Source organism: Hyla sarda, chromosome 1 (genome assembly GCF_029499605.1).
Source record: "Hyla sarda isolate aHylSar1 chromosome 1, aHylSar1.hap1, whole genome shotgun sequence".
Lineage (NCBI taxonomy): Eukaryota > Metazoa > Chordata > Amphibia > Anura > Hylidae > Hyla > Hyla sarda.
The window spans coordinates 3,763,703-3,782,340 of NC_079189.1; the positions used below are offsets into that span (position 1 = coordinate 3,763,703).

Consider the following 18,638-nt stretch of genomic DNA (forward strand, 5'->3'; position numbering starts at 1 on the left):
GGACTTCCTGACAACCTTCATTTGTCCCATGAATCATTTTTTTGGGTTTCTATGGTAGATTTTGTGGTAAAATGATTGATGTTATTACAAAGTACAATTGGTGTCGCCAAAATCTCTCCCTCAGGCCCCTAACATGACACTGTGCTCAGCTTATCACGGGTGGAAGCGAGACAACACTGCGGCTGGCGATACGCTGACCGCAGTGTAACGATCCATACACACGGAAGTAGGAAGAAAACCGGACCAGTGGAACAAGCTATAGCACCGCTACGGGGGAATGGAGAAAGGAGAGTTAATGTTTGTTTTCTTAGTTTTCCAGTCCCTTAAAAAATAAATAAATAAATAAACAACCACCTGATGTCCGTATGTGGAAATAAATATATATATATAAAACTCCCCCTCGCATGCAAGGATAATTTAACCCTTTCCCCTATGCACTCTTAAAGAGGTACTCCGTGTTTGGAACAAACTGTTCCGAACGCTGGAGCCGGCGCCAGGAGCTTGTGATGTCATAGCCCCGCCCCTATGACATCATGCCCGCCCCCTTAAATGCAAGTCTATGGAAGGGGGCGTGACAGCCTGCTTTCTCAAAGCCTCATCTCATTGCGCACGGCCTGCAGTAGAAGCTTTTGCCTGCATGCCTTAGACATAGGACCGGGAGAAGAATCGTCGTCGGTGGTGAAGTACAGGAGCTGAGTGGCGATGTGTACGTTGTACGCCTTGCCATTCATGTTACTTTATTAGTGGGGAGGCGAGTGCAAGGCCTTAGGCGACCGCCTAACTTGCTTAAAGGGGTACTCCAGCGCTAAGACATCTTATCCCCTACCAAAGTATAGGGGATAAGATGCCTGATCGCGGGGGTCCCTCCGCTGGGGACCCCGTGATCTTGCATGCAGCACCCCATTACAATCAGACCCCGGAGCGTGTTCGCTCCGGGTCTGATTACTGGCGATCATAGGGCCGGAGCATTGTGATGTCACAGCCCCGCCCCGATGTGATGTCACGCTCCGCCCCCCTCAATGCAAGCTGTCACGCCCCCTCCCATAGCTGTCCCGCCCCCCACAGCTGTCACGCCCCCTCCCATAGGCTTGCATTGAGGGGGCGGAGCATGACGTCACACGGGGGCGGGGGCGTGACGTCACAATACTCCGACCCCGTGATCGGCAGTCATCAGCTGACAGCTCTCACGCCCCCTCCCATAGGCTTGCATTGAGGGGGCGGAGTGTGATCTCACACAGGGGCAGTGCTATGACGTCACAATGCTCCGGCCCTGTGATCGCCAGTCATCAGACCTGGAGCGAACATGCTCCGGGGACTGATGGTAACGGGGTGCTGCGTGCAAGATCACGGGGGTGCCCAGTGGCGGGACCCCAGCGATCAGGCATCTTATCCCCTATACTTTGGATAGGGGATAAGATGTCTCGGTGCCGGAGTACCCCTTTAATGGTAGAGCTGCCTCTGCAAATAGGAAGCTTTCAGCTGTTACTGAACTACAAATTCCCTTATTCCCAATGATGGGAGTTGTCGTTTAACAAATAGACTGAAGAATAGTAGACCGGCACTTACACCACGAAGACCGTGCTAAGAAATGGAGGAAGGAGTCCAGTATGAGAACAGAACCTACAGTATATACTACACTGCGGGTGGTGCTAAGTCATATTGAAGAAGTGCATACACTAGTAAGAGGAGAAGTAGTAGACTGCACTCACCATGTGTGGATAGAGCTTTATTAAGACTGATACAGCTTAGACATCTTCGGCAGGCAGAGACAAGAGGTACAGGGGCTAGCAGGGCAGGACTGTATAACGTGTCTCGCGCGCTTCCACGAGCTGATGTCTAAGCTTTATCAGTCTTAATAAAGCTCTATCTACACATGGTGAGTGCAGTCTACTACTTTTCCTCTTACTAGTTTAACAACAGCTGGAGACTCCCTGCTTGGCAACACACTGCCAGAAAAGCTCTGTTTACATTATGCAAAACGAATAATGAGAACAAAGGCATACTCACCAGCCTGGCTCCCGGCTGTAGCTCCGCCTCTAATGACATCATCACTAGGACTACAGGGACCAAGCCAGGACAGGAGCCAAGATAAGGTAAGTGGACCTCTACTACTGCTGTGACATAGGCAACCTTCGGCACTGCAGATGTTTTGGAATACATCTCCCATCATGCTTTGTCTGCATTTTGGCTTAAAGAGCATCATGGGAGATGTAGTCCAAAACATCTGCAGTGCCAAAGGTTGCCTATGCCTGGACTACAGGGTGACCTATGGGACCCCTCCAAGTCTCCCCCATATAAACCCTCGGTGGAGCTAGCTCACTCTCTTATGCTCTTCTCTACTGAGTTGCAGTATGGTCAAGTCCTGTGAGAGAGTGTCTGGTGTCCAAAAGAGGCCTAAAGTCTACCACGCAGCCACGGATCCACAAGTCCACTAGCTCCAAGTCAAAGCCTGGTAAGCTACAAACGGGGTTAAGTCAGTCATAGTCAGTCCCAGCCAAGTAAGTCAGCGTGGCCATGCATCCAAATTGTCCAAGTCCACTATAAAGTCCCAACAGGCCCTGGGGTCACTGGTCACCTCCTTGGGCCCAGCCAAGTTGTATAGACTGTTACATCTGTCTGACTCAGGAAAATGTTGGGCTGTATTAAAAATACAAAAACAGAGCTTCCTATTGGGCAGTATGTTTTTACTGGGTAATCACAGAAAGGTGGATATAAATTGTAGTCTCACCTTCCAAGGTTGTGTTGGCACACAACAACCTTGTGAGCATCTGGTATATGTGATCCCTTGGGATTCTGTGTGTGGTGAAGCCGTCCGGGTTGCTCGAGATCTGTGGCACCACACTCGATGAAGCAGGCTTGCGGGATTTAGGAAAAAAATTCCCAGGTATTCGGCGCCAACCGTGGATGGAATAAGGATTCAGTACGTCTTGATAAATTCAAAGTTTCTTTATTCACCGTGTCAAACGCGTTTCGAGGTTATGCACCTCTTTCTCGATGACTGTGGCATGATGTATGCCAGTCATTGAGAAAGAGGTGCAAGACCTCGAAACGTGTTTGACACGGCGAATAAAGAAACTTTGAATTTATCAAGATGTACTGAATCCTTATTCCATCCACGGTTGGCGCCGAATACCCAGGAATTTTTTTCCTAAATCCTGCAAATCTGTCTGACTCAGTAAAGCTGCCATTGTTCCGTAACTTGGCATTGGAGTAATTTGCCTCGTGCCTAGCCCAGGATCCAGCAGCCTACCTTTGGGTGGTGAAGTGTTTAAACCACGCCCTGGCGTCACAAACACAAGGCGTTATTGCCCCTAGGGTAATTCCATCTGCCCTGAATCATCACACCCTCACCACATTGTCAATGATGGTGAAATAGTTGAAGACTTTTGCTGCTGTAAACAGCTACCAGAAACCACGAAAGGCATAGATATATTCAATATCTTATCTTCTATTTACAATCTTGCAAGCTATCCTGGAATAGCTGTGTTGGAATTTGCACAGATGGTGCTCCCTCAATGATTGGGTCAATTAAAGACTTTGTCACAATTATCAAAGAAAAAAATCCGAATATTATCACCACCCTCTGCTTCCTTCACCGTGAAGTTCTTCTTCAATTCCACCCGCCTTAAAGGGGTACCCCCACGGAAAACTTTTTTTTTTTTTTTTTTTTAATCAACTGGTGCCAGAAAGTTAAACAGATTTGTAAATCAATATAACAAATGTTTTATAAGGGACAGGGTTTCAGTCCTCAGCGCACTCCTATATAAAAATAGTCATGGACGGATGTTTGTTGTCTCAGAGAAAAGGAAAAGGATATCATTATATATTAAACAACAATTCTTTATTAAAAAAAATGTTATGATTAAATAGGATAGATATTTTCATGCACTTACCGCAGGGTCATGCAGAAGGGCTTTGTGAAAATTCTTACAATATTAGATACCGTGTATACATATATATTCCCAAGTAAAAAATTATAAAATACATAAAAGAATATAAAAATTGCAAGGAATAACGTGGACAGTGATTGTTATTATTCCAATATTGCTGGAATGACTTCTGGAAACATTAAATCCTGAAAAAAATATCCTAATGAAGGGATATTATCTTTGTGGTTGTCCGTAGCAACCTCCTATGAGGTCAATCTTATTACTAAACAAAATTCATTAATCCTGTACAATTAAATTCTCATAAAAGAAAATGTCCTGCAAAGAAAAAGTCCTGTGTATGAAAAAGTCCTGTGTATGAAAAAGTCCTAATATATAACAAATCCTGCAATAAAGGAAAAAGTCCTGCGACAGATTTCTGCAAGATCCTAATAGGTCCTCCACCTGTTAAGTAATAACACATGCACCACTGAAGAAGGGGTTACATAACCTTATACTAATACCCCGAAACGCGTTTGGTCAAATATACAGATACCGGAGCATGTTGACCCCTGTTCACATTGTGAGGAATACTCGGACTTTGTTCCTTAGGATGACTGTACCATTCGAATACCTACATTAGCTGATAACATTCTACTTTGGACATTGCAACAGAGCACGGCATTGTACCTCCACAGAGAACTCTTTATTCGAATTAATTGTGGCAAAGAAAAAGCCGTTTGAAAGTGAGCGCTCCTTACCTGATCAGCTGACCCGCGCTCCTTACCTGATCAGCTGACCCGTGCTCCTTATCTGATCAGCTGACCCGTGCTCCTTACCTGATCAGCTGACCCGTGCTCCTTACCTGATCAGCTGACCCGTGCTCCTTACCTGATCAGCTGACCCGTGCTCCTTACCTGATCAGCTGACCCGTGCTCCTTACCTGATCAGCTGACCCGCGCTCCTTACCTGATCAGCTGACCCGTGCTCCTTACCTGATCAGCTGACCCGCGCTCCTTACCTGATCAGCTGACCCGCGCTCCTTACCTGATCAGCTGACCCGTGCTCCTTACCTGATCAGCTGACCCGTGCTCCTTACCCGATCAGCTGACCTGCGCTCCTTACCTGATCAGCTGACCCGTGCTCCTTACCCGATCAGCTGACCCGCGCTCCTTACCCGATCAGCTGACCCGCGCTCCTTACCTGATCAGCTGACCCGTGCTCCTTACCTGATCAGCTGACCCGCGCTCCTTACCCGATCAGCTGACCCGCTCGCTGGTGAGTACGGTATACCAACACCATCCCAGCTTGAGCTGAAAAAAACCCATAGATCGGTATCGCAGGAGTGGTGAGTGGCACAAACAAGTGCCGACAACTTTCACATTTCAGGCACTAATATATTTATAACGCACGGAGTACAATACGGAGCGCCACTTAAAGCTGCATGAACTGTGTTATTACTTAAAGGGAACCAATCATCAGATTTAACCCTATATAACGCTTGGCACAGCGTTCTATAGGGTAAAATCTTTATTTTCACCATTCCCGGGGGACGCTCCTGCCTCCAGGGATGGTGAAAGATATGAAGTTATAAACTAGTCACCACCGCGGCCGTAAGTAGTCACCTGGGCGGGGCGCTCTTCTCACCAACTCCCGTTCTTCGGCTGGCAGCGACGCCCCCTCCGCTTGATTGATGGGCCGCGTCATCGCTCTGCTCCGTCTGTTCAGTGAGCGGAACAATGACGCTGCCCATCAATCAAGCGGAGGGGGCGTCGCTCCCGGCCGAAGAACAGGAGTAGATGAGAAGAGATCCCCGCCCAGGTGAATACTTACGGCCACGGCGGTGACTAGTTTATAACTTCATATCTTTCACCATCCCTGGGGGCAGGAGCGTCCCCCGGGAATGGTGAAAATAAAGATTTTACCCTATATAACGCTTTGCCAAGCATTATATAGGGTAAAATCTGATGATTTGTTCCCTTTAACAGGTGGAGGACCTATTAGGATCTTGCAGAAATCTGTCGCAGGACTTTTTCCTTTATTGCAGGATTTGTTATATATAGGACTTTTTCATACACAGGACTTTTTCACATACAGGATTTTTCTTTGCAGGACATTTTCTTTTATGAGAATTAATTCTACAGGATTAATGAATTTTGTTTGGTAATAAGATTGACCTCATAGGAGGTTGCTACGGACAAAGATAATATCCATTTATTAGGATATTTTTTTCAGGATTTAATGTTTCCAGAAGTCATTCCAGCAATATTGGAATAATAACAATCACTGTCCACGTTATTCCTTGCAATTTTTATATTATTTTATGTATTTTATAATTTTTTACTTGGGAATATATATGTATACACGGTATCTAATATGTAAGAATTTTCACAAAGCCCTTCTGCATGACCCTGCGGTAAGTGCATGAAAATATCTATTCTATTTAATCATAACATTTTTTAATAAAGAATTGTTGTTTAATATATTACTATATCCTTTTCCTTTTCTCTGAGAAAACAAACATCCGCGCTGAGGACTGAGACCCTGTCCCTTATAAAACATTTCTTATATTGATTCTCTGTGGGTGAGAATATTCAGTTAACCTCGCACGCCCGACACTGTGAGCTGCACAGATCGTATTTTTCTCAGATTTGTAAATCACTTCTATTAAAATATCTTAATCCTTCCAGTACTTTTTAGGGGCTGTATACTAAAGAGAAATCCAAAAAAGAAATGCATTTCCTCTTATGTCATGACTACAGTGCTCTCTGATGTCCGTTTTAGGAACTGTCTAGAGCAGGAAAAAATCCCCATAGAAAACATATGCTGCTCTGGACAGTTCCTAAAATGGACAGTAGAGGTCAGCAGAGAGCACTGTGCTCATGACATCAGAGGAAATGCATTTCTTTTTTGGATTTCTCTTTAGTATACAGCCCCTAAAAAGTACTGGAAGGATTCAAAATTTTTAATAGAAGTGATTTACAAATCTGTAACTTTCTGGCACCAGTTGATTAAAAAAAAAAAAAAAAAAAAGGTTTTCCACGGGAGAACCCCTTAAAAAGTAGTTCTCGATGCCACTCTGCTGTCAGATGGTTTTCAAGAGGAAAAGTTCTGACAAAGAGTATTTGATCCTAGAAACGAGTTGCTTACATTATTTAGGAACTGCAATAAAGGGAGATTTGAAAGCGTCTTGGATGATAATGAATTTGTGCAGAAATAAGCATAGCTGGCTGGTATATACCAACGTCTGAACCAATTAAACTCCAGCATCCAGGGGCCAAAGGGAAATCTGCGCAATCACTGACAAACTTCTGGCTTTTCACACTAAATAAAAAATTTGGGAAAGACACCAAATAATGAGATGTTTCCTCTATTAAATCAACTTGTTAGTGACAGAGATGAGCGAACTTACAGTAAATTTGATTCGTCACGAACTTCTCGGCTCGGCAGTTGATGACTTATCCTGCATAAATTAGTTCAGCTTTCCGGTGCTCCGGTGGGCTGGAAAAGGTGGATACAGTCCCAGGAAAGAGTCTCTTAGGACTGTATCCACCTTTTCCAGCCCACGGGAGCACCGGAAAGCTGAACTAATTTATGCAGGAAAAGTCATCAACTGCCGAGCCGAGAAGTTCGTGACGAATCGAATTTATTGTAAGTTCACTCATCTCTAGTTGAAGACTAGTAGAAGAAGTTATTAACCCCTTAAGGACCATGGGTTTTTCGGTTTTTGCACTTTTGTTTTTTCCTCCTTACCTTTTAAAAATCATAACCCTTTCAATTTTGCACCTAAAATATCCATATGATGCTTATTTTTTCTGCCAATTCTACTTTGTAATGACGTCAGTCATTTTACCCAAAAATCTACGGCGAAACAGGAAAAAAAATAATTGTGCGACGAAATTAAAGAAAATTTTGTAACTTTTTGGGGGCTTCCGTTTCTATGCAGTACATTTTTCGGTAAAAATGACCCCTTATCTTTATTCTGTAGGTCCATACGATTAGAATGATCCCCGAATTATATAGGTGATTTTGTCGCACTTCTGAAAAAAATCATAACTACATGCAGGAAAAATACGTTTAATATTCTCATCTTCTGACCCCTATAACTTTTTTATTTTTCTGCATATGGGGCGGTATGAGGGCTAATTTTTTGCGACGTGTTCTGAAGTTTTTATTGGTACCATTTTTGTATTGATCTGACTTTTTGATCGCTTTTTATTCATTTTTTCATGATATAAAAAGTGACCAAAAATACGCTATTTTGGACTTTGGAATTTTTTTGCGCATACGCCATTGACCGTGCGGTTTAATTAACAATACACTTTTATAATTCGGACATTTACGCACGCAGCGATACGCAAATGTTTATTTTTATTATGTTTATATATTTTTTATATGGAATTTGGGAAAAGGGGGACGATTTCAACTTTTAATAAGGAAGGGGTTAATGTGTGTGTTAAACACTTTTTTTTTTTTTTTTTTTTTAACACTTTTAGTCCCCTTAGGGGACTTTTAGGAGGAATAATTAGATTCCTCATACAGATCACTATGGTTGTATAGAACCATAGTGATCAGTGTGCTCTGCGTTCAAATGATAAAGCCTGGTCCTGCCAGGCTGTATCATTCAGAGCACCAGATCCGGCATGGAAGGAGAAGTAAGCCCTCAGGCTACCTCAGCAGTGGATCGACAACCTACCCCCCCCCCCTCGCGCGATCACGCGAACATTAGCCAGCGCTTCCACCGTTTCGCTGGCACCCCAGCTTCGTCAGGAAGGGCTGGTGGCTAATGCATTAGCCACCAGCCCTTCCTGACGAAGCTGGGGTGCCAGCGAAACGTTGGAGGCGCTGGCTAATGTTCGGAGTTTTTAATTAGCAGCCACTTACAACCCCCCAAAAACAGATCATCACATCCAAGAGGATGATCAATGTGCAATCATTTTGGCATTAATTGCAGTTATTACAATAATATCACAATGGGAGTTGCTTCGAGGCTGTGGTTTTAAACAATTAGTGGTGTAGATTACACCGTAAGGAAATCATATATTTACTATTTAGTTTAACATTTTAATAAGACTAATAAAAGTTAGATTTTAGGTGGTACTTAGTTTAAGGGTTCCCCTTGGGGGTTTCCCCTAAAATAGTTGTGAATATATTATGACCCTGGTACCCCCTGTGGGGCATTTGTTGTGATAAAGGCACCTTTAGACGCCGCTGTCAGCTTTGTCAGCGCCGATCTGAAGGGTTAATAGCCGGCCACGGCGATCACCGCATGTCGGCTATTAACGCCGGCCCCCAGCTACAAGAATCAGCTGGGGGCTGGTATGACGCAGGCTCAAGTCGGGAGCCCGTGTCATACCCCGTTAACGTCCATTAGACGTGTCTACACGTCCATGGTCGTTAAGGGGTTAAATTAGCAATCAGTCATTTGAAACCCTTGTCAGAGAACCGTGAGCAATATTTTCCTTCATTATCCTCCGAGTCATTTGACTGGATTAGAAATCCATTTTCTGCAGATTTGTCCACTGCACAGAAGAACTGAGGTGTGATAGGACACTAAAGATCCAAATTTAAAGGGGTTATCCACCATAACGTAATATTAGTACTTACCTGCCACAACTGTTGGATTTTGTACTCTAAACTACACATCCCACAGTTCCATGCTTGAAAGTCTGAGGTCACTTTCCTTCCTCCCACACATCAGCCACCACCCCCACTGAAACAGTGTTTTCTAACCAGGGGGCCTACAGCTGTTGCAAAATTTAAGCAAGATCGGCTCCCTCTGATCACCTGACTAGTGATGTCAGGTCTCGATGCGCTGCAACCTGGGAAATCCCGAGACCTGAGTCATTTTGTATGCTGTTAAAAAATAAATATTGGGGTGATAACAGAATACAGGTACAGACACTATATTATGTACTACACTAACTGTACAGCCGCTGTAGCATAGTCAAATACAAAAAGATCCTGGAATACCCCTTTACCGAGGTCAATACCGAAATTTTTTGGCTTTCGATTCAACAAGAATACCCCACAATATCTCAATAAGCTGTAGACATCCTCATTCAGTTTTCAACATGATATTTATGTGAGCAAATATTCTCATGTCTAACAAACATTGATAGTAAGAAGAGGAACAGTTTGCTCTCTGATGAGGAAGAAATTCGGGTGCTTTGATCCAGAATTAGGCCCCAAATTCACATTCTGTGGAAGCAGAAGCAAGCCCAGGTTTCACACTAAACAGGTGCGCCTTTTTTCCCCCCCATTTAAAAAACAATGCAAACGTTTCATAGCAGACAGTGATAGAGGGGGGTACTGTGCACTGGCTGCATTCATCCGCTCTTTGTGGACTATTTATTAGGGGTGACAAATGTAGAATATTGAATTGAGGTGTATGGATTAAATTTTGTGACGTAACAACAAAATGTTATTATTTTCAACTCTGACAGAATATTCACCATATGGGACCGGTCTCTCTCACTCCTGACTCACATGAACCAGTTCTCCCAGTCACCTACAAGAGCGCTATCCTGACTGATGGACGGGATTGGGGATTGGTTACCCCCCCACTTCACTCCAGTGTCTCTTCCCTATACACAGGTCCATACTGATCAGTCTGCTCCTCCATTTACAGAATTGTATCAGACCACGTCAGTCGCTGTACAGTTCTGTAAATCAGAGAAGACATCACACCCCATACACACTAATAACACCGCATCACATGACTAATCCCATTATAAGAAGAATTCTAACACAATATGACCAAAATCCTGTGTGTGACCCCGGCCTAAGGGTTATTGGTGACAACACAGAAGTGTCCTGATCCTGATAGGACAGAAGTGACACATGAGATACAATCAGTAATATTTCTAATGGAAATGAGGCCGAGGTAATACATAGTAATCACCAATCATTATCATCCATAGAAATCATCCAATCATACTGTAGTGTAGAGCTACAAGTCACTACTAAATGATACACAATAGCATTACATATTACTTCTCATTACCGTTATTTACCAACAAAGGTCACATGACCCCAGGTGCTGATGACCAAGAGATGATGTTGGCTTTAGCTTCTGCTTAGGTTTCATTATGGAGTTTATTTGAGGGTTAATTCTCACAACAGAACTTAGAAACATCACATTTTACTGTTATTGTATTTTTATCATTTATTATTTCAGCTATCAGTCTCCAGTGTGACTTCTCTCATGTCTAGATAGGTTTGATTTACTTACAAAACATTTCTCACATTCTGAACATGAATATGGCTTCTCTCCTGTGTGAATTCTCTCATGTGTAGCAAGATTAGACTTACTTCTAAAACATTTACCACATTCTGAACAGGAATATGGCTTCTCTCCTGTGTGAGTTCTCTCATGTCCAGAAAGATGCGATTTTCTGATAAAAGATTTCCCACATTCTGAACATGAATATGGCTTCTCTCCTGTGTGAATTCTCTCATGTATAACAAGATCTGACTTACTTAAAAAACATTTCCCACATTCTGAACATGAAAATGGTTTCTCTCCTGTGTGCATTTTCTCATGTATAACTAGCTCCGATTTTCTTATAAAACATTTGCCACATTCTGAACATGAATATGGCTTCTCTCCTGTGTGACTTTTCTCGTGTCTAGAAAGTTGTGATTGTTGTATAAAACATTTCCCACATTGTGAACATGAATATGGCTTCTCTCCTGTGTGAATTCTCTCGTGTTTTGAAAGATGTAGTTTTTGTTTATAACTTTTCCCACATTCTGAACATGAATATAACTTCTCTCTTGTGTGAATTTTCTCATGTTTAACAAGATTTGACTTACTCACAAAACATTTACCACATTCTGAACATGAATACGGCTTCTCTCCCGTGTGAACTCTCTCATGTTTAACAAGATTTGACCTACTTATAAAACATTTACCGCATTCTGAACATGAATACGGCTTCTCTCCTGTGTGAATTCTATCATGTTTAACAAGATCTGATTTACTTATAAAACATTTCCCACATTCTGAACATGCATATGGCTTCTCACCTGTATGAATTCTCTCATGTATAATAAGATGTGATTGACTTTTACAGTGTTGCCCACATACTAAACACACATACTGCTTCTTTCTTGTGTGACTTTTTTGGTGTATAACAAAATCTGACCATTTTGTAAACTCTTTCCCACATTCATCACAATATAAACCTTTCCCATATTCCTGATCTGTCCTTGTGGTAACAATGTGTTGTTGGTCAGAAGGTTCCTCATGATCAGGTGGATTATTACAGGATAGATCTGGATCGACATTAGGGGTAAGGAGGTCTTCTCCTGAGGAGCGCTCCATCATATCTTCATATTCTCCTTTATCATTCAGGTATAACATGAAGTTTCCCTCAGAATTCTTACTGGGATTTTCTGTTGGGATAAAAATGGATTATGGGAAATGTATAAAATATTATTAGGTTGGAAACACACATGAAGTTTTGCTGCAGTTTTTGATGATCACCTGACCCCAGAAGAGAATACAGAGGAGAGGAGATGATCCCCCTTTATAGTTTCCTTATTTTTGGGGTCACTCCGAGCACTGACTGACAGATTTTTCTGCTTATAATAGCATTTATAAATATATGCCCCCCCCCCCATGATCAAATAGTTGGGCTCATAAGTTTACATACCCTTGCAGAATTTATGATTTCTTAACCATTGTTCAGAGAATATGAACGATAACACAAAAACGTTTCTTACACTCACGGTCAGTGGTCGGCTGAAGCCATTTATTGTCAAACAACTGTGTTTACTCTTTTTTTAAATCATTATTACGACAAAAACTACCCAAATGATCATGATCAAAAGTTTACATACCCCAGTTGTTAACCTCCTAAGGACACAGGGCGTATCTATACGTCCCGAACAGCTGGAGGACATGAGGAGGGTCCCCTACCTTCCTCCTGCGTGTCCGATCGTCGAATGACTGCTCCGTGCCTGAGATCCAGGCATGAGCATTCAAGCAGCAGAATCATTGTTCAATGTTATCCTATGGCATAACAATGATCAATGTAAAAGATCAGTGTGGGCAGTGTTCTAGGCTATAAAATTGCAAAAAAAAAAAAAAAAGTTAAATAAAGATAATTTAAACACCTTCCCTAATAAAAGTTTGAATCACCCCCATTTTCCCATTAAAAAAAAAGTGTAAATAAAAATAAACATGAATTATAAAAATGTATCGTTAATTAAACCGCACGGTCAATGGCGTAAACGCAACAAGAATTCCCAAGTCCAAAATAGCGTATTTTTGGTCAATTTTTATATCATGAAAAAATTAATAAAAAGCGTCCAAAAAGTTAAATCAATACAAAACTTACTGTTAAAAACTTCAGATCACGGCGCAAAAATTGAGTCCTCATACCGCCCCATATGCAGAAAATAAATAAAAAAGTTATAGGGGTCAGAAGATGACAATTTTAAACGTATACATTTTCCTGCATGTAGTTATGATTTTTTCCAGAAGTGCGACAAAATCACCTATATAAGTCGGGGATCATTATAACCGTATGGACCTACAGAATAATGTTAAGGTGTCGTTTTTACCGAAATATGCACTGCGTAGAAACGGAAGCCCCCAAAAGTTACAAAATGGTGTTTTTGCTTAAATTTTGTCGCATAATATTTTTTTATCTTTACGTTTCTCCGTAGATTGTTGGGTAAAATGACTGATGTCATTACAAAGTAGAATTGGTGGCGCAAAAAATAAGCCCTCATATGGATTTTTAGGTGCACAATTGAAAGCGTTTTGATTTTTTAAAGCGAAGGAGGAAAAAAACTATGCAAAAATGGAAAAACCCCAGGTCCTTAAGGGGTTAATGCAGTGTATTGCCCCCTTTAACATCAATGGCAGCTTGAAGTCTTTTGTGGTAGTTGTGGAAGAGGCTCTTTATCTTCTCAGATGGTAAGGGTGCGTTCACACTACGGAACTCCGCGGTGTGAACTTAACATTAGTGTGAATGGGTCTCCGCGAGACCTGTTCACACTGCGGAATTTCCGCGGCGGAATTGTTCATTCTTTGCGTGGATTCCGCGAGCACTGCATAGCCGTCAATGGTGCCGGCTCAGTGCCCCACGGCCCTAGCGCCGAAGTATCTACGGCGGCGGCTGCCAGGGGGAATCTCCGCTCGCGGAATTCAGCCGCGAGAATTCCGTAGTGTGAACGGGGCCTATAGCTGTCCATTCTTCCTGACAAAAAGCCTCCAGTTCGCCTAAATTCTTGGCCTGTCTTGCATGAACTGCACGTTTGAGGTGTCCCCAGAGTGGTCAATGATATTGAGGTCTGGAGAGTGAGATGGCCACCCCAGAACCATCACTTTATTTATTTTCAAATTAAAAAAAGAGTTTTATTGAAATACAAAGAAACAATACACATACAAGGTGTGCAATAAAATAGGCAAACAAATAAAAAGGTCCAGTAGCCTTTGGAGGCCAAAAAGGACATAAAATATGAACACCAAGTTAAAACAGCGCTGAACAAATCATATGGAAAAACAAAGGGGGTAGAGAAGGCAAAGAGGGCGTCAGTAAGGGCGTCAGAATAGGTACAGCAGATGTCACAAAAAACCCTGAACTGCAGACGGAAGAGTTAACTATGTGCCAGTCAGGCAAAGGGTCACCCCCAGAACATCAAGAGCATAAGAGGAGCTTAAACACATTGCCAAGAATACCAAAAAGAGGAAACAAGATGGAGAAGGGAAAAGGAAAAGCACAAAGGACAATGAATAGGAGGATTCAAGAGCATGGGGGGGGGGGGGGGGGACCATGGAGGGAAACCGACAGGTGGCATGCCACTAGGATGAGAGGGGGAGAACCATGGAGGGAAACCGACAGGTGGCATGCCACTAGGATGAGAGGGGGAGAACCATGGAGAGAAACCGACAGGTGGCATGCCACTAGGATGAGAGGGGGAGAACCATGAAGGAACGACACATCTATCCAGACATGGAGGAGCCATGTCAGGGACCTGTATCTATCAGAAGAACAAAACTGTGCCCATGGGAGCCAGGGAGTATCCGTGCGGACTGCGTCCACCGGGAGGACAGACATAAGTTCCTCCATATGGCGAATGTGGGCGACCTCCGCAAACCATTCCTCTAAGTAGGGAGGGTCCGCAGACTTCCACCTCCGAGGAATGACCGTCTTCGCAGCTTGGAGAAGGTGTCGCGCCATGGACCTTTTATAACGCGCTGGCGCCATAGGGAACATGAAAAGCAAATCCCTTCTTTTTCCAGCCATTCATTAACCTCCTCCACCCATGACCTTTCTTTATATATCACTAAGTTTGGCTGGAAATAATAAGGAGTATCTAATATTTGCTTCTTTTTAACCTTTTTTTTCACTGGCAAAAAATGAAGCCTATTGCGTTGCTCTGGAATAATCTGGATAAATCATTACGTTGTTGCCATCAATCTCTTTATCCACTCCTCCTCTTACTGCCATCTAATGTCTGTCTGCTGCCGACACTAATCGAAATAATATCGTTTTTTGGATATGAACCTGGAGGGGGAGACTTTATGTGCCCTCTCTACTTCAAATACGCTGGAGAGGCATTGTTTATCCTCATTTTCCAATATCCAATTCTTAAATCCCCTACAGTAATCTCAGTAATCTCAATGTCTCAGTCTCACCAACTTTTTGTTCTACCCCTTTAACATCTTTCTGATTTTTGGAAATCCTGTCTATACTCTCGCCACGCTTCAGCGATCCTGGCGTCCCACGTGGGTCACGACCTTCTCCACTGCTCCGTAATCCAACTGCTTACCCTGCGGCACCCTTGTCTGTAAACCTCTCATGGCTCAATCCTTCTCTCCCGCGCGCCTCCACCTCAGGCAGCTCTGGACGGCCCCCATTCCTCCATCCCCGCAGCTCCCTCACATGAGCAATGGCAGCACCATAGAGGATAATTTCCCTGGCCGTGTCGGGTGGTTTAGAGCGGTGTCTCACACGCACGTCCACTCACATGCTCCACCCCCCTCTGTGTCTCGGTCCCGCCAGGATTTGTTGGTACAGCACAGAGCCAAGCCTCGAACCTTCGGGCACAAAGTCATTTGGAGCGAGGAGACTAAAATGGAACTGTTTGGACACAACAATAAATTCTACATTTGGAGAGGAGTCAACAAGGCCTATGATGAAAGGTCCACCATTCCTACTGTAAAACATGGTGGGGGATCACTGATGTTTTGGGGATGTGTAAGCTAAAAAGGCACAGGAAATTTGGTCAGAATTGATAGCAATATGAGTGCAGTAATGTATCAACAAATACTGGGGGACAATTTTGGGCTCATCATCCAGGAAGCTGAGCATGGGACGTACTTGGACATTCCAACATGACAATGATCCAAAACACAAGGCCAATTCCACCTGTCATTGGCTACAGCAAAATACAGTGGTGCCTCAAGTTACAATATTAATTGGTTCCAGGACGACCATTGTATGTTGAAACCATTGTATGTTGAGACCAGAACTCTACCCCTTAATTCCCTGGTTGAACTTGATGGACATATGTCTTTTTTCGACCGTACTAACTTTGTAACTATGTAACTATATGGAAACCTGGTAATTGGTTCTGAAGCCCCAAAATGTCATCCAAAAATAGGAAAAAGTGATGATTAAAGAAAAATAAGTAGATAAGTAATATAGATAAAGTAAATCCTTACATAGAAAAGTAATAAAGATCTGCTGGAGCTGTAACTCTTTTTATTATAAAAATGCAAAACAAATCAGATACAAAACATTAAACAAAAACAAGCTTAACCAGCTATAACAAACATAACATAAATAAAATTGCAAAAACAAATTCTGCCTAACCGGCCAGCCCAAATTTACTAAAATACACTTTTACTTTTTTCACATACCAAAAAACTAAATATCACACTCAAACACGCATTCCAAAAAGAACATAAAAATAGCCCAACTTGGCTTATAAAAATATATAAAACATAAAATAAGCACGACTTGGCTATAAAACAAAAGAAAAGGAACATAAAGGTAGCACAACTTGGCTGTAACTCAAAAATGACCCTTACCCAGGGAAAAAAAAAAAAAAAATATTTCAGCACAACTTGCTAATAAATAACACTCTGCCTCACAGCCAGAGATCCACCGGTGAAAGAAGGGCAGGGAAAAGCAGCGCGGAGATGCGGCCGAAGAGAGGGCCCAAAGAGCCCAGCCCCACGCACCGCCCCCGCACGGCCGCAAGGCCCGCGAAGCACGCCCAGCACGGCAAGGAGCCGAGGACGGCCAGAGAGGACCCGCGCGCGGCCCAGAAACCGGCGAGAGCCGGACCCAAAAAGAGCAAGCCACAACCGAAGAAAAGGACAACACCGCCGAAAAGCGAGACCGCGAAGCCGGAGGCGAGGAGAACAGAGACACCGGAGGGGAGCAGCCCCCCCAAGGAGGAAAAAATAAAATATAAAATTTTATGCACAAACATGTATACATGCATATACGCAAGCATACACATACATACATATATATATATATACATACACACACATGTATATACACATAAACGCACACATATACATACACATAAACACATATGACACTACTTAACTACTGGCCCGACTGCACTATACACTATATAATATAAAACAATATAAATACAGAACCCAATATATACAAAACACAATATATACAAAACTTACTGAAAATACACAAAAATATACTACAGAAAACAACGGAAAACACCTACACTAAAACTGTCCCCTCACCCACACCACCCCTCCTGTACATGGGTCAGAGTCCATACCGTCCATACAGTTCTCAAAGTCCAGTCCTTAACTGACCCATGTCAGGACCCCAAAACACCACAAAACCACCACCCACAAATACACCCTCCCCACCTAACACTCCTCCCAACCAACTTATATACAAACTTATACATTCTGAACCACCACCCCCTTTAGGCCCAAGTTTGGTTGCCTGTAAGCCCTTCATACCATGTAAATTGAAAACAAAACAAAAAGCTAATGTGCACATGCATCAGCCCACCACCAGGGAGAAGGATGGCAGACCTGATACATAAATCATTTTATACTCTTTCCCTAACTCCCCCTACAATTCTCCCTAATTCTATCCCTACAATAAATCTGACCCTACCCTCACCCTATCTCTACCCCTATAACACTGCCCCTAACCAAAAATAAAAGGTACTCTACCCAAAAGGTTTAGTACCTAGGGCACATGAAATGAGAAACCTCTCCACAGGAGAGAAGCCCTACTGGTACCAAGACTGCCATACTCCAAAGACCTGATCTTCCCGAGGTCACCGGTGATGTTCCTACAGACCTCCACCTCGGAGAGGATTTTCTGTTGGGTCGACACTAAGCACCGTGCGTTCCACGTGTAGTACCTAACCACTAAACTGACTAAAAATAAAGTGCCCCGATCTCGGCCACCCAGGTTCCTGAATGCCCCATAAGCCCACTCCGGATAGGCAAGGCCGGCAAGTTGACTCCAGCCGATGGAAGCGCCCACCCTGTTGTAGACCCCTATGTTAAAGGGACAATGAAGCAGGAAGTGGTCCATGCTTTCCAGCGTGTCCCCGCACTCTTCTCGGGGACATCCCCGGTCATCAGAGTTCCTGTACTTCAGGTTGTCCTTTACACATAGCTTCCCCTGAAAGCAGCGCCAGGCCAAGTCCCAAAACTTCTGGGGGATCCTTTTCATGTTTAAAAGATACAACCCCTCCCTCAGATCCCGACCTGGGCAGTCCCTGAGCGCCAGAGGCTTCTGGAAGTGG

At 43.2% G+C, this 18,638-nt stretch overlaps 3 protein-coding genes across 4 annotated transcripts in view; 1 reads left to right on the forward strand and 2 right to left on the reverse strand.

Annotated features, from left to right (window-relative positions):
• Positions 1 to 18,638, reverse strand: part of LOC130306231 (uncharacterized) — an 870,792-nt gene that overhangs the window by 646,179 nt on the left and 205,975 nt on the right. The gene's annotated exons all lie outside the window — the stretch shown is intronic.
• Positions 1 to 18,638, forward strand: part of LOC130277291 (zinc finger protein 345-like) — a 304,690-nt gene that overhangs the window by 171,798 nt on the left and 114,254 nt on the right. The window contains exon 1 of one of the 2 annotated variants that reach the window (XM_056528309.1): positions 5,130 to 5,214. The exons of the other annotated variant lie outside the window; for it this stretch is intronic. The gene's annotated coding sequence lies outside the window, so the exon portion shown is untranslated. Of the gene's footprint in view, positions 1 to 5,129; positions 5,215 to 18,638 lie in introns of those variants that run through there. 2 annotated transcript variants of the gene reach the window in all.
• The window catches only part of LOC130299635 (zinc finger protein 420-like), a 41,186-nt gene continuing 32,956 nt past the window's right edge, over positions 10,409 to 18,638 (reverse strand). Inside the window, exon 10 of the mRNA XM_056551481.1 lies at positions 10,409 to 12,266. Within this exon, the coding sequence (XP_056407456.1) occupies positions 11,050 to 12,266 (1,217 nt within the window). The 3' untranslated portion in view covers positions 10,409 to 11,049. The remainder of the gene's footprint in view (positions 12,267 to 18,638) is intronic.